The 15,588-nt window shown below is 37.3% G+C and overlaps 1 protein-coding gene across 1 annotated transcript; it reads left to right on the forward strand.

Moving 5' to 3' along the window:
- The first annotated feature begins 4,076 nt into the window (after positions 1-4,076).
- npc1l1 (NPC1-like 1) lies at positions 4,077-15,115 on the forward strand. Its single transcript, XM_041999429.1, has 21 exons — positions 4,077-4,253; positions 5,767-5,928; positions 6,053-6,964; positions 7,078-7,371; positions 7,477-7,700; positions 7,798-7,898; positions 7,980-8,152; positions 8,476-8,604; positions 9,265-9,447; positions 9,526-9,640; positions 9,748-10,013; positions 10,204-10,293; positions 10,724-10,914; positions 12,095-12,222; positions 12,339-12,468; positions 12,552-12,607; positions 12,707-12,857; positions 13,036-13,267; positions 13,652-13,765; positions 13,923-14,085; positions 14,179-15,115. Exons 1-21 carry the CDS (start codon positions 4,212-4,214, stop codon positions 14,403-14,405), a joined length of 4,083 nt encoding a protein of 1,360 aa, XP_041855363.1. The 5' UTR covers positions 4,077-4,211; the 3' UTR covers positions 14,406-15,115.
- The last annotated feature ends 473 nt before the right edge of the window (positions 15,116-15,588 follow it).

Genomic DNA, 15,588 nt, shown 5'->3' on the forward strand with positions numbered 1-15,588 from the left:
ACTCTGTTTTTTAATACAGCTACAGATAATTCAGTCTGTGAATAAAAACATTAAGCATGCCCTAAATGTTAACTTATTTTCAGTTTTCAGATGAGCTTAATGTTTAATAGAAATAAAAATAGCTGTGTCAAAAGTAGAAATAACTGCTTCTTTACTTTATCTGTTACAGGACTCAAGGAAGAAACTGGTCTGGAAAAAAAATGCATGCCTACCATTTATCAATATAATTAACCCCTTTGTTACCAGTCAGTTTACATTAAATAATTAGCATGAGGGCTACATAGGAGTAGCTTTCATGTCTCAGAGGGCAGAAATAGCTGGACACGCCTTTAGATGTGGCAGAGATCATGTAAGATCATGTCATTTCTGTCATGTAAGAGTTTTATTTTCTTTCAGACAGTTTTCATCTGATAGTGAGACCTTTCTAAGGAAATTATCATTCACTCTTGTCAGAGTCCAAGAAGTCAGACCAAATCATGTCAGCTTGCACAGTGATAATGGGAGCACTCCACAAGGAAAGACTGATAAGGATTTCATAATAAAGAGGGGAAAGTGTTATCTAAACGTCAAATCTGCAAGGTTTGATATGGTTGAGGTGGCATTTTCTCACACATACTGCACCCTGGAGGATCGAAGACAAGGTTTTTCTACGGCTGTCTGATATTTTCTTTCACAAACCTGAGACTTTCAGGCCCCCCACATCTAACATCAATGCAGACATTTTGAATTAAAAAATACAAATGCATCCGTGAAATATTTATAAAGGTCATAGATAGTAGGCTACTGTACATGCAGGATGAAAATATGCTTGTAACTTAAATTGAAATAGATACAGGTGATTTTTTTACATGCCATAACCTCTAAATAAGTTAAAAAAATTTCAGTTAAAAATAAGTAATTTACAAATCCTGCTTTGCATTTTTGTGAGAGTAGAAATGAAAATTCCAACACACTGACATTTGAGAAGAGAATATGTCATTTAATATCAATGCATAATTTTTAATATTTCTCTCATTAAAATAACACTAAGACAGACCTCTAAACAAGAGGTTAAAAGTGACGTCTTACAAAAATGTAATGTTTTGTATTATTGCACCTAAATAATTTCATGTAATGGACAGCTAATCATTCCACTTTTATTTATTCTGTGCTTAAAGGTGGTTGAAAGAACAAAGAAAAAAAAAACTACATTCCAGTTTTAGAGGGATTATACAATGTAGAAAAATTCAACACCTTACCCTTCAGTTAATGAAAGAAAAATGGTCACAGAAATAACTTGAATCTGACAAAAGTAATAAATAAAAATTCTATGAAATTTAACCAATTTTTTTAAAGTAATTCTGTTGAAGCATGGTTGAAAAGCAATGTCTGACTTTCATTGGTTAAATTTCATAGAATTTTTATTTACTATTACTTTTGTCAGATTCAAGTTATTTCTGTGGGCATTGTGAGTTTTTCTTTCATCAACCGAAGGGTACCAACAATTTTTTCCACGAGTGTAGTAAGATATCGTTAACTGCAACAACTTTGGGAAGAAAAACAAAAATAAACATAAGATTTTCTCTTTTTTTATTCAACGAAATTTACCATAAAGTGTAAAATATCTTGGGAGAGAAAGAGAAAATAGTCAAATCTGAAATTCAAGTGTTAAGTTATTCAAATGCATACTTTTAGTAGTTAGCTTGGAAGCCTCACAACCTCCCACCAGCAGGACACAACTCACTGGTTAGTTATTTTTGACTTCAGTTATTTTTATGTTGTATAGAAGTAACATTCTTTAATATTAGTTTTTGTTTCCTAATTATATTGTATGTGAATGTCCATGGTAACCCAGTTTTCCCATTCGGGATTAATAAACCTTAACCTTAATTATTAACAAATAAATGACTTATTATTATTATTATTATTATTATTATTATTATTATTATTATTAATTGGAAACATTTAGGAAATGTATAGGATAAGTAAATGTGAAAGGAAAATAAAGAAATAAATACAGGCATACTAATAAAGGAGGGAAGAAATGTAAAAAATCACCAAACAAATTATTATATTGAACAGAGAATGACAAGGGAAAGTAAATACATTGGAATATTAACTGAAAATGACAAAAGAAAACTGCATTTTTTTTGTCACATCTAATACGTTTCTTAATGGAAAATTTGTTTTTAATTTATTTATTGGCATATCAATTTTTTGTAGGCCCAATTTTATTTTTTTATTTCTTATTTTGACTGTTTCAGTCCTCCATAATATCTATCAATTAAAGAATTACTATGCAAAATATTTCAGTCTTTTGTGAAGTGTTGTGATCCTTTTTTGCAAAAAACATGTGAGTATGTGAGAATTAGATCCTAGTTATACTGCAAAATTATGGTGCACAAATCTAATCCAACCTACTTAATGCTTTAATAACAACACCAAGAAAAAACAGCAATTCTTTGAATGTTTTTATTTCCTAAGGACAATAATACTAAGAATAAATATTTTTTTAACAATGGTTGACACAACAGTTAATATTATAGTAACAACAGTTAACTGATCTAAACTTGAAACAGTAGTGTGATAACATATACTTACATTTGTGGTTAATAACTAAATGGTAAAGGAGGGTCAGGCAGCTTTACTCCCACAATTTTTTATAAGATGATTCACTGGAAATTTTTCTCTACCAACTGGTAGATCTGGATGTTAAAGGGTAAAGAATTTGTTAGGATGTTGGTCCTTTTGCAGTGACAGATATATAGTGAAGTTTGGCTAAGCTATGCAAAAAGAGAAGAAAAGAAAAAACAATATTTTATGAATGGGCAGAGTCCCTTCCATAAGTGCAGATAACCCCCATAAAAATAAAAAAAAGTACCACAGCATTCTGCAGCTGTCGGGATTGTAGAAACACAGTAAAATGGGAATACTATTCCAAGATTCACAGAAGAAATTTAAAGGATAAAAACACCAAAAGAAATTAAAATGAAACCTTTGTTTGTTTATCACTTATTATTATTATTATTATTATGAACATTTTAGCATTGCATAGCCAATGTGTGAATGTTTGTACAATACAGAAGTTTCTCCATGAACTGAAGAGCAGTAATAGATAGCCACAGAATCCCATGGTCTGCATGTACACAGCTGTCTGCAGCAGGATTTGGTGCACTTCTCAGAAAAAACTCTGTCTTTCCATGCCTTATCAGCTTATGAAAGAACATAGAACATCACCATTCTGCATTTTCTTGTCTTCCCATCATCTTTGTTTATCACAAATTTCAGTGCATGTGCACCTTCACCTTGATTGCTCAGACAATCCTGCGCTATAACTATGAAGCCTCAACTGTCAGCTTTATCTCAAAAGTGACTTTGACATGTGATAACAGCATTAATTAAGCTGATCTTAAATTGCGACTGTGATCAGGACATGATTTGTCTTCTTGTTTTACCAAGCTGGCTTGCTGCTGTCAATAGGTTGTACCTGTACTTTTTGGGAGACAAATAAAACAGCCTAAAAAGTATCATCTTAAAGATGCATGCTTTGTTTCAGGTATGTAATTTACTACATATTTCACTCTCTGCACTTTAAATATCAAATGGTCTGTACACAGTCACTCACAGATGACCAGACCAGATGCATAGTAGTGTGCTGTGTTTCAAGTGTTTGACACATACGCTGCCATAACAAAAAATAAAAAATAATAATAAATAAACAAAAAAAGAAGAAGAATATGAAATGATATTCTGCAGACTAAGAAAAGACTGATCAGACACAGATGATGTGTCGTTGAGAAAACAGTAACAGTTTATGGTTTTATACTGTACCTGTTAGTGAAGAACTGGGTGCGGTTGTTATTTCAGATTCCCCCAAATAGTTTCTTTAAGCTGCTTAAAATCACCTCAGCAACCGTATCATAATCGCTCCTGTGTTAATGATCAAACAGGAGAATTGATCCTCTGTAGCAGTGATTGGTCAGCTGCAAAATCACACCAGATAAGACAGGTGTGACATCACAGGAGTGATGACGTTGGACAAGTCATCGTGTTTTTTCTACCTCAACCATCCCATTGTCAGAAAGACAGACGATAGGAGAAAGAGGAGAGCAGCAGAGTTCCTCCTTCTGCCTTTGCCTGATGTGTCTTCATGCTGAAAATACAGGACAGCGATTCATAAACACTCCAGTGTGCTATATCTCTGTTCTGTTACTGAAACACTCTCAGGAATCATGATTCGTTTTGGAGCTCTGATCACTCTTCTGGCTTGTGTGGTAAGTAACTTTGGGGATTCCTTTCTTTGGTAGCGAACCAGGACCTGGTAAGTGTGAAACAGGGCGGGTTAATGTGCCATAATAGTGTACACCTTTTTACATTACTGTCTCCTTGAATTTTTTTTTTTTTTCAATTTTACAAACTGCTAAAGATCTTAACCAGGATATCATCAGTTACCAGCACAGAAAAATAGAAGACAATAAATACAACAGAAGTGTTTGTTAAATTCTAATACTAAATGAAAATAAATATGAATTTAATTTTTTTTGTAATAAACAGAAGCACAGCAACCCAAATTTAAATTCACAATGACTCTCCTGTGCTTTTTCAAGTCTTTTTGTCCAATGTCAAATGTAGAGGAGTACTAATTCAATACAATTCAGCTTTATTTGTATTGTGACAATTTACAACCCAGTCATCTCAAGGCACTTTATAGACTAAATCAATTCCAGCCAATTCATTGTGATTCAGAAACCAGGAATTTATTTTCAGTTTCTGGTTTTGGTTGATGTAGGAAGAGTAAAAATAGGAAATTAAACAAGCAGTGGTAGAAGAAGTACACATATATTTGACTTTAGCCAAAATAAACTTAATAAAAACAATGCCACAAATTTATATGCAGTTACAAGTAAAATGCATGCATTCACTTTTTAATTAAAAAGTATTTATCAACAAAATGCACCTAAAGTAAAAGTGTTCAGTACACAAATTCACTATAGTTCATATCCATGTATAATATTTACAGTTCATGTCTGTATAAAATATTTTTAAAGGACTCATCTGTACTATTAACTCAATTAAAATAAAAGGAAATACATTGCTGTCAGATTAAAAATTAGCAGTAGTACGAGTAAAGCTTACAAAACAGGGCAGTTGAGCAAATTTAATTTTGTTATATACACTTAAATATGTTGGACCTGGTTGGAAAATTAATTATTTTATAATGTGAATTAGACTTTATTCTACGTCATTTAAATGATTGATTGTACTTAATTATTCTGTAATAGAAACTGCACAAACAAAGACAAAAGTACCTTAAAAAAACAAAGACAATACAATAAAACACGATATTTATTTACTAATGACAACTTGAATGGTTGAAATAATATTTTAAAGCTTAATTTGGGTTTTAAAAATATGACTGTCCATGGCTGAGCTAATAAAGAAGGTTATATAGACAAATGCATATTTTTAAATTAAACACTGTGATGACATAGACAGTCTGTAAGCTTCAGTCACAATCACAGTTACTTCACCACCAAAAAAGTACTTTTTGGACCTTAATACAAAAAAATGAGTATTACTTTACTTACTTTATTTACAGAGGTGAATTTAATTAGTCTTGAGCAAACAGCATACTTCATTTGTAGCTGTAAGCAGGCAGGACACTAGCACAAGTCACATGAAATTACTGACATGGAAATATGGCTATAAATAAAAACCTTTACATTTGTCACTTGTTCATGTAAATTATTGATAGTAATAGCTGTTTTTAATAACTCTACTGCACAGATGCTGTCAGAGGCTCAACATCAGCCTGGCTACTGTGCTTTCTATGAGGAGTGTGGTCGTAACCCATCCCTGGGGGAAACCCTCATCCCTCCTATCGTCCCCTGTCTCAATTATGGCCCTGCCCGAGCTCTCACAGGAGAACACTACAAAAAGCTCCAAGAGGTTTGTTTATGATTTGTCAGGGACACAAAAGAGGGTTGAAAATGAAAAAAAAATCTTCCTTTCATTATAATGGGGCGTATAAATAAGTTTGCTTGTTGTGAAATAAAGTCTGCTCTTGCTGCAGGTGTGTCCCATTTTGGATCGAGGAGAGGGCAACACATATGCCTGCTGCTCCATCAAACAGATGACATCTCTGCAGCGGAGTCTGACCATGTCCCGGGCTGTGCTGAACCGCTGCCCCTCCTGCGCGGAGAACTTTGCCCATCTCCACTGCATCAACACCTGCAGCCCTAACCAGACGCAGACAGTTAATGTAACAAAGGTCATGAACATCACTGAACTGGGCGTCACCAGGGAGGCCGTAGTCGGCTATCAGGCATATGTCAGCACCACTTTTGCAGAAAACGCCTTCCAGTCTTGTAAAAATGTCCGAATTCCAGCCACAGGAGGCTTCGCCATCGCCACCATGTGTGGTCGGTTTGGTGCCAAGTTGTGCACTGCACAGCGCTGGTATGATTTCCAGGGCGATTCCAGTAACGGCCTTGCTCCGCTTGACATTGACTTCCGGATGATAAAACCAGGCGATACCACAGGGCTGCCAAAAGGTGTGGTTCCGTACAATGGACAAGCTCTGAAGTGTAACGAGAACACTCCATCAGGTGGTCAGGCCTGTTCCTGTCAGGACTGCCAAGAAGCATGCCCACTTGTGCCACCTCCTTTGCCACCCCCTCCACCTTTCCGGTTGTTTGGGATAGACGGATTCTTTGTGATTTCTATTATCTTACTCTGCCTCCTGATATTTAGCTTCTTGCTCTTCCTCATTGTCTCTTGCTTGATACAGTCTCAAAAAGGAAAGAATGAGGAAAAAGGAAAGAAAACTGGTAAAGGCAAAGACCAGAACAGTAATCCTGTCACTCAGCGTGTTATTCATCCTTCAGAAGTGGCATGTACTGATAAGATCAGCTTGGCTGCTCAAACTTTCCTGGGCTCACTGTTTCAGGCTTGGGGAACACTCATGGCCTCTTATCCTTCCTTGGTAAGCAAGTCAAAGAGATGCTGAGTAACCTTTATCCTGTCTTTTGGTTGGAAAAAAATGTTGCCTGATGGAGAAGAGATTTCTCTCTAGTGAATACTTTATCTTCATTTAAGGTGCTGCTTGTGTCTGCTGCTGTGGTGGTTGCTTTCTCTGTTGGCCTGAAGTCCATTGAACTCACCACTGATCCAGTCGAGTTGTGGTCTGCTCCGAAAAGCCAGGCCCGCCAGGAGAAAGACTTCCATGACAAGCACTTTACCCCCTTCTTCAGGACAAACCAGCTGATCTTGACGGCACCAGACAGGAAAGGCCACATTTACAACTCTTTGCTGTTTGGACTGCAGAACTTCAGTGGGATTATATCTAAAGATCTCATCATTGAGCTGCTGGAGCTTCAGAAAAAAATACAGGTAGTCTATGTGGTCAAAACTGACAACTGACTATGATTTCAAAAAAGTGAACTATAATATTTTTCTCATCAAAGCCTCTTTTTTTCTCTTTCTCGCCACTTATAGAAAATTGAGTTCTGGTCAGAGGATCTGAACCGCACAGCAAATCTGAAGGATATATGTTATGCACCTCTGAACCCATCCAATCCTTCCCTGACTGATTGTGCAGTAAACAGCTTGCCACAGTACTTCCAGAACAGCCTGGAAAATATTAACGCTAAAGTGAATATGACCGAGCTGGGAGAGACTAAAGAGGTGGACTGGAGAGACCACCTGATCTACTGCCTCAAGTAATTATTCATGAAAAATTTTACTGGCATACATATGCAGCTGTCCATGAACCCACCTTTCATGACTTTATCTTTTCTTCTTGTGTCTCTTTTCAAGCTCTCCTCTGTCCTTCAAAGATATCACTGATTTAGGAATGAGTTGCATGGCTGATTACGGAGGTCCAGTCTTCTCATTTCTAGCTGTTGGGGGCTATAAGGGTGAGTGAGTTTAGCTACCTGCACAGCACTCGCAAAGGTGTTTCAGATCTATTTGAACATTGTATGTCTTGCTTTCCCCAGATGATGAGTATACCAATGCTGAAGCTCTCATCATGACCTTTTCACTTAACAACTATGCTCGTGACAACCCCAAGTTCAAAGTGGCTTTGCAGTGGGAGAAAGAGTTTCTTAAAATTGTCCAGGACTACCAGAAGAACCCAGCTACTAATTTCACCTTTGCATATATGGCAGAGGTACAGTAATCTATGATATCAGAAAACTTGTTTTTCAGGTGTCACAGCTGTTCATTTCCTAGGAGAAATTCAGAAAAGTTGAAGTTGAAGTTTTTGTAAATAACTTGGTGGCCTTGGATTTGTTGTCAGTGTCCTTACTCACCTCTCGCTCTTGCCTTTTCCCCTCCTACCTTTTTTATTAAGAAGAAGTAATCAGTAGTCCTACTGATAAAGAACTGTTTCTGCAGCTTTTCTGTAGGGAGTGTTGAGTTCTTTCCTCTTCTTTTATATCACCTGTCTACCTCTGACCCTTAACATGTCACTGGGTTCTCCCTGTCCTATAGAGATCTCTAGAGGATGAAATTAACAGAACAACAGCAGAAGATATTCCCATTTTCATGATAAGCTATGCAGTAATCTTTGTTTACATCGCTGTGGCACTTGGGGAGTACTCTTCGTGGAGACGCATACTGGTAAGGCTTCAGATAGTTATCTCTAGTTTTTTATAAAAAATATTTTGCTTCCATTTGCAGTTGGTCTGACCCCCAGTTAATTGCTGCCATCCATGCAATCATCTGTTTTTGCATGGGCAACTATGACCACTAAACAATGGATCTTGATGAATGTACTCATCAGTTATCACTTTTATGGACTAAAAGTAAAATGTTATAACAATTACTTTAATGTTATACTCAATAGGAAATGTCATAAACTTTGGTCATCTCCTGAATATTAACATAACGCAATCACCAGGACAAAATTTAAATATTTCCGAAAACCAAATATCTGGAAAACACATGGAGCCCCATTAGCATCCGCTGCACGTCCTGTTTAGTTGCATATGAACATAATAACTACTACTGATTCCACATAATTGCTTTGCTATAAAAAATAGTATTGTATAGCCTGTATTTTTAATTTAATGGGCCTTTACCAAAAGGACAAAACCGATGAAACACTACTTATCATGTACAATCTGTGATAAGCAGAAGCTACCACAATATGGCTATGTAACCTGTATGGCGCTTATCTTTATAATAGAACATGTTCTGTTTTCTTTATTGGCCATAAAGTTGTATAGATATGAGGAATAAAAAAATAATCATATCCACATTGTTATGTCTGTCCTGCAGGTGGACTCCAAGTTTTTGGTGGGTCTCGGTGGGATCCTCGTGGTTGGCTGTTCTGTTCTGGCTTCCATGGGTTTCTACTCTTGGATTGGCATCCCCTCTTCGCTGATCATCTTGCAAGTTGTGCCCTTTTTGGTGCTAGCTGTTGGAGCTGACAACATCTTCATCTTTGTTTTGGAGTACCAGGTGTGTGTGTAGTGAATACTCAGTGGCATAGTGTTGCTGAATGATCTTCATCTTAAGTAATGTTACCATACCTTTCAGAGGGATGTACGAAAACCTGGAGAGAAGCGAGAGGAGCAAATTGGCCGGGTACTTGGTCATGTAGCTCCCAGCATGCTCCTGTGCAGTCTCTCTGAGTCAGTCTGCTTCTTTCTTGGTAGGAACTTTTTAAAATTTTTGCTAGCATATCTAAATCTAAAAAGTCAACAAGGAATTTCATGCAATGTCTTCATATTTGACCATGTTTCTGCTGTGCTTTATTAGGGGCGCTGTCCACCATGCCAGCAGTGAAATCTTTTGCTCTGTATGCTGCTTTGGCTGTGCTTATGGATTTTGTCCTTCAGATGACAGCCTTTGTGGCATTGCTGTCCCTGGACGCTCGGCGTCAAGACAGCAATCGCTGTGAACTCCTCTGTTGTGTTAGTGTATCAAAACAGCGTCCCAACAAACCAAACGAGGGCTTTCTGCTGCCCTTCATGAGGAAATACTATGCTCCTGCCCTGCTGCATGGCTTCACCAGGATCATAGTGGTAAAGCTAACAAACGCTGTCCTCTGAAGCACATTCATATGAAAACCACTACAGATCTGCTAAAAGATAATGAGAAAAAAGGAAAATAAGTACAAATTTTAACCCTAATTAAAAGCTAGACTTGCTTATGATTCACAGAGGTGTTTTGACTGGATATTTGTTGAAACATTCAACTCTGTTTTTTCTTCAGATGTTGGTTTTTATCTTCATGTTCTGTGCCTCCATATTCCTGATGCTGAATGTAAAGGTGGGCCTGGATCAGGAGTTGGCTATGCCAAAGGTCAGTAAACACCACTTTATTCAGAATGATCTAAAGCAGTGGTTCTTAACCTTGTTGGAGGCACCGAACCCCACCAGTTTCATATGCTCCTTCACCGAACCCTTCTTTAGTAAAAAAGCCTTATTTGCCTGGATCGGCGCTCGGGAGATAACGGGCTAATTCCGATGTGTGGTCCCGACTGAGAAGGAGGTCTCACTCTGCTGCATAAACCAGCGACCTCAAAGCGGACCGGTTGGAAATCTCAGAGCAGGACGCTTTCACTAACTGTAGACTAGACTGAGGGGTGGACCTCTGCGGCGGAGGCTCCACCGAACCCCTGAGACATACTCACCGAACCCCTAGGGTTCGATCGAACCCAGGTTAAGAACCACTGATCTAAACAAACACAGCTCTTTTTCTGTGTAATCAAGATTACTCTCTTCTTGTGCAGGGTTCTTATATGCTGGACTATTTCCATTATCTGTACAAATACTTTGAGGTCGGGGTTCCTGTTTATTTTGTAACAAAGAAGGGCTTCAACTTTGCCACTGTGGAAGGCATGAATGGAGTCTGCTCCAGCGTGGGCTGTGATCAGTTCTCAATGACCCAGAAAATCCAGTATGCCACTAACTACCCTGATCGGTGAGAGCCTTCCTTCTTTTTAATTTTACATTTAGTTTGTGATACACTTCCCTATTTCTTTTGTCTTACTGCAATGATAAGACTTTTTCCTCCTGTGTCCTTCAAATTATCATAATTTTCAGATCTTGAATTACTGATATCATATTTGCAACCTCTAACATACAAGACTATCAGATTAGTTAACAATTAACTTGGTTGCACGGATACCACAGAGAAAATAAATAGTGCCTCTAACTCAATGTAGAGAGAACAAACTTTCCAAATAACCTTTAAGATTATATTTGAAATGCATTTGGTACATTTCTACCTCTAAAATGAAGGATCCTCAAAGTATCTTTTATACCAGACGTGTAAATTGTGATGTCCAATTTAAATGTAACACTTACAGTAGAAGAGGAGGTATTGAAATAAAAAGATATAGTGCTTTACCTGATTTATTAAATGAGATTTAAACAGTTGAATTAATCTTTCAGCGACAAATTTTTCTTTTCTAGAGGTAAATTGGAATATTTTGATCTAATTCAATGCTGCTGCTAAATAATTTCGAATTCTTCAAAATTCTCATATTTAACCTAACCTATTTACTTTATAAAATGAGTGTCACTCTCAAGCATTAAAAGAATAGTTTGGCATTTTTCTTAAGCCTTTTGGCTTTCTTCAATGATAAGGCTAATACTGCTGAAACAGCTAGCATCCTATTAGCTTACTGTAGCATATGAAAATTCCACTTCCAAGTTCAAATAAACAAACCAATACAACCTTGTTACTATTTTATTTAATTCTGAATAAACTATATCTAATTTGTTAATTAGTAAACTTTAAAAGAAGTCTTTGAACAGAGACAGACTTTATACAAGCCTAAGCTAACTTTAGCTTTAGCTTCTCTTTAATATTAAGTGTTTTATTATTTTCGATTCAATAGTTGCTGTAACCCAGAACACAGAAAGATTATGACATGTTGCATGAGTAAAAAAAAAAAGCATTAAAAAGAAACAAAATAACATTTGAACAATACCACAGCAGATTTTGTGTGTTTTAAGCATGGCATATGTGAGTCGATTGTTTCCTAAACCTTCAAATATTTTTAAACACATATATGACTCTGTTACTGGAATAAAAACGTGTTTTCTTCTTTGATGCCAGTTTTTATCATCTAACTTATGAATGATGTGATCTACAGATCATATTTGGCAATTCCTGCTAACTCATGGGTGGATGATTTCATTGACTGGTTGAACCCTGGATCTAGATGTTGTCGCCTCTACAGCTTTGGACCAAATGCTGGAAAGTTCTGCCCTGCAAACATAAGTGAGAGCCACTGCTTACTAAAAAAGAACATAACTTATTAGGAGTGAATTTCCATATGTAAAATAAGTAGTTAGCATGAATTTCTGAACACTTTCTCTGCTTGCATGCCTCCACAGGTTCTCTACTGTGCCCAAATAAGTGCTTGCCCCGCTCTGCAGATGGTGTCATTAGGCCCAGTGTGGAGCAGTTCAACCACTTCCTCCCTGACTTCCTGGGTAACAGACCTGACCTACAATGTTCCAAAGGGTGTGTATTGTAGCCCCTCACAATCTAATAAACATAACACATCATGCAAACAGCCATCTCACTGCTTCTATTTTACATAACAGTGGCTTGGGGGCATATGACACGTCAGTGGTGATAGATGACAGTGGAGAAATAATAGGTAGGTATTTTCTTTTTGTCTCAAAACTGTCAAATATGTTGTGTTAATATAAGCAGGAGTGATGACAGCAGATTAACTTTGTTTTCCTGATCATCCTAGCCTCTCGGTTCATGGCTTACCATGTACCTCTGACCAACTCTCAGGAGTTCACTGCGGCCCTGCTAAAAGCCAGAGAGCTGGCTGACCACATCACATTGGGCATGAGGAACATTACAGGCACTTCACCTGACTTTGAAGTATTTCCATACACGTATGTACCATAGATCCCCAGTCTTCTTACTGTCTTTCTCTTCCTCTAAACTGAAGTAATTTTAGTTTCTACAGTTGTGCAAAATGTTCAGTTCCTGTTAGATATTCACACAGAATTTGTAGTAAAGTTTAAGTAGTCAGTAATTCCTACTCATGATCTTTTTTTCTCCTTCATCCAGGGTAACTTATGTGTTTTATGAGCAGTACCTAACTATTGTATCAGAGGGACTCTTCAACATTGCCCTGTGTCTGCTGCCAACTTTTGTCGTGTGCTGCCTGCTGCTGGGTTTGGATCTGCGCTCTGGCCTCCTCAACTTGCTCACCATAATCATGATTGTTGTAGATACTGTTGGAGTCATGACATTATGGAGCATTGATTACAATGCAGTAGCTCTAATCAATCTGGTCACGGTAAGAAATGGTTTCTCATGGGGTGTCTAAGGGAAGTTATTTTTCTGCTCCTCTAGAGTTAGCTTTTTAAAGTAACCATGAAATCAAATGAGTTTCTTTTAAGTTTTTAATATACATCTTATACTAAAGGGTCTCAGCCTGCAATGACAAAATAGTGCATATAGATGATGGTTAAATGGGTTGTAAAATTTTATAATTTTCTGGAAAATTTTACAAAAAACCGAAGGATTCATCCTGCACTTGGGGGCATATATTGATTTTTCTGTTATGGAGACATTATTCTGGGATATTGTAAATCAGTTGGGCACAGTATTCACAAACCACGTTTAATTTCGATGTGCTTCATTTCCCTTTATTAATTTTCGTAATAAATGTTGTTCACAGGCAGTAGGTATATCTGTGGAGTTTGTGTCCCACATGACGAGATCCTTTGCACTCAGCATTAAGCTCACACGTGTGGAAAGAGCAAAGGAGGCTACAGCCAAAATGGGCAGTGCAGTAAGTAAACTATTTGATAATCTAACCGTCTCTTTCAAAAAGCTAAAGTTAGACACATTAAAATATATTAGTGCCAAAAATGCTAATTGTGTAAGTATGGACTTTATATCAAAGTAACAGCTGCCCGAGTTTAGTATGTTTATTTTGTACATTTTAGGTGTTTGCTGGTGTTGCAATGACCAATTTGCCAGGCATCCTTGTGCTGGCATTTGCGAAAGCACAGCTCATCCAGATTTTCTTCTTCCGGTTAAATCTTGTCATTACACTTCTGGGAATAGCTCATGGACTAATATTCCTCCCCGTGCTGCTTAGTTATTTTGGTATGTACATTATTTTTCACTTTTTTTTCTGCAACAGAGGGGCACAAATGAAATTAAGATTTAGAATTAAATTAGTCCCTTTCCTTCTTTCAGGGCCCGGCGTTAATAAAGCTGTGCTGCTGCAGCTTCAGGAGGCCAACAAAAACCCGGCGATGAGGAACGGAACGAGAGAGGTGTATGATAATATTAGCTACGAAGAACATGAAATGCAACAGACAGCAGGTTCCAGCACAAAAAGAGCTCACTCTGATGACAGCACATCTTCACAAAGAATGAAACAAGATACTTTCAAAAGTACTGACAAGAAAGAAAAGAAATGACAATTTCTGAGCACCAACACTAAAAATACCTGTTGAACTGTTTTCAGCTCTAAAGAGCTGATACTTGTGTAACACAAGGAGCAAGGATGGCCCCAGAAAACTGTACAAAGCAAACATGGAGCCTAGTATCTGGCTTCATGTGGAAATCATTAACTTAACTATTTACCTCAATCAGAAATGGAGTTGTGTGGCAGATAGCAACAGAAAGTTGTGCAATTTATTTGGGGGGTAATGCAGCAAGGTACTACTGCAAAGACAGTGATTTTCTATTTTTTACTGGATGCAATTATTTGTATGTTTTATGTCATAGTAGCACTACGGAGAGAGAATTAAACACTCCAGCATTTTAGGACCGTTTCTGCAACTACAGTTTTCTGTAAAGTGTGCAATCAATAAAAAAATAAATTAAAAAGAAGTGAATTGTTTATTTGTTAATATATTGTATTTATTTTTCAGAACACCCTTTTAAAAAGTGTATGAGTCTTAGAGTGCTCACAGCACTAGGATTTATCTCTTCAAGTTTATGCTATGTTGGAAATAGTGTGTTTAAAGTCTAGGTTGGTTCATCACTTACAAAAGTACTAAAACCACTGCTGATTCAAATATAAAGGTTGTATTTTTCTGTTGTAATAAGAGTTTTAAAAATTATATTAGAGGCAGGATCCTTTTATAATGTGATGAGCTCTTGAAGAAGCAAAATTAAAATCAGTGTCGCCAAAATCATATATACAGTCATTTTGCACTGTTGGTGTCTTATGGTGTTTTTGTCTTTTACATGGGTGTGGCAGGTAGGCATCTCTTCCTCTCCACACTCCCTCCTGTGAAAGACCCACACCTGGTGTGGCTCTGATTGCAGGGTGTGACTCTGCAATATATGAGCAGATGTCTGCCCTTTCAGAGTGTCTCTCTCCCAGTAAAGGGCTGGTGTGGTAGGTGGCAGTTTGGTGGCTTCCTTTCCTTTGTTTGGCTCCACTGTCCATTTTTCATTTTAGGTTTAGTTTGTCCTAACCTAACTAAGCTTGTTGGCTTCTTAGCAGTGAAGACGTGGCTCCCTGCTCTCTCCCTGGAAAGCTGTGCCTTGGTTCCCAGGTAGTTTCCCAGAGTTTTATTGTGGCTGTAACACGTGGATTTTATCTTCTGTGCTGCTGTCCTGAGTATCAGCTTTGTAATTAGCTGGATAAAC

The sequence above is a fragment of the Melanotaenia boesemani genome, chromosome 11, assembly GCF_017639745.1.
Source record: "Melanotaenia boesemani isolate fMelBoe1 chromosome 11, fMelBoe1.pri, whole genome shotgun sequence".
NCBI classification, from domain to species: domain Eukaryota; kingdom Metazoa; phylum Chordata; class Actinopteri; order Atheriniformes; family Melanotaeniidae; genus Melanotaenia; species Melanotaenia boesemani.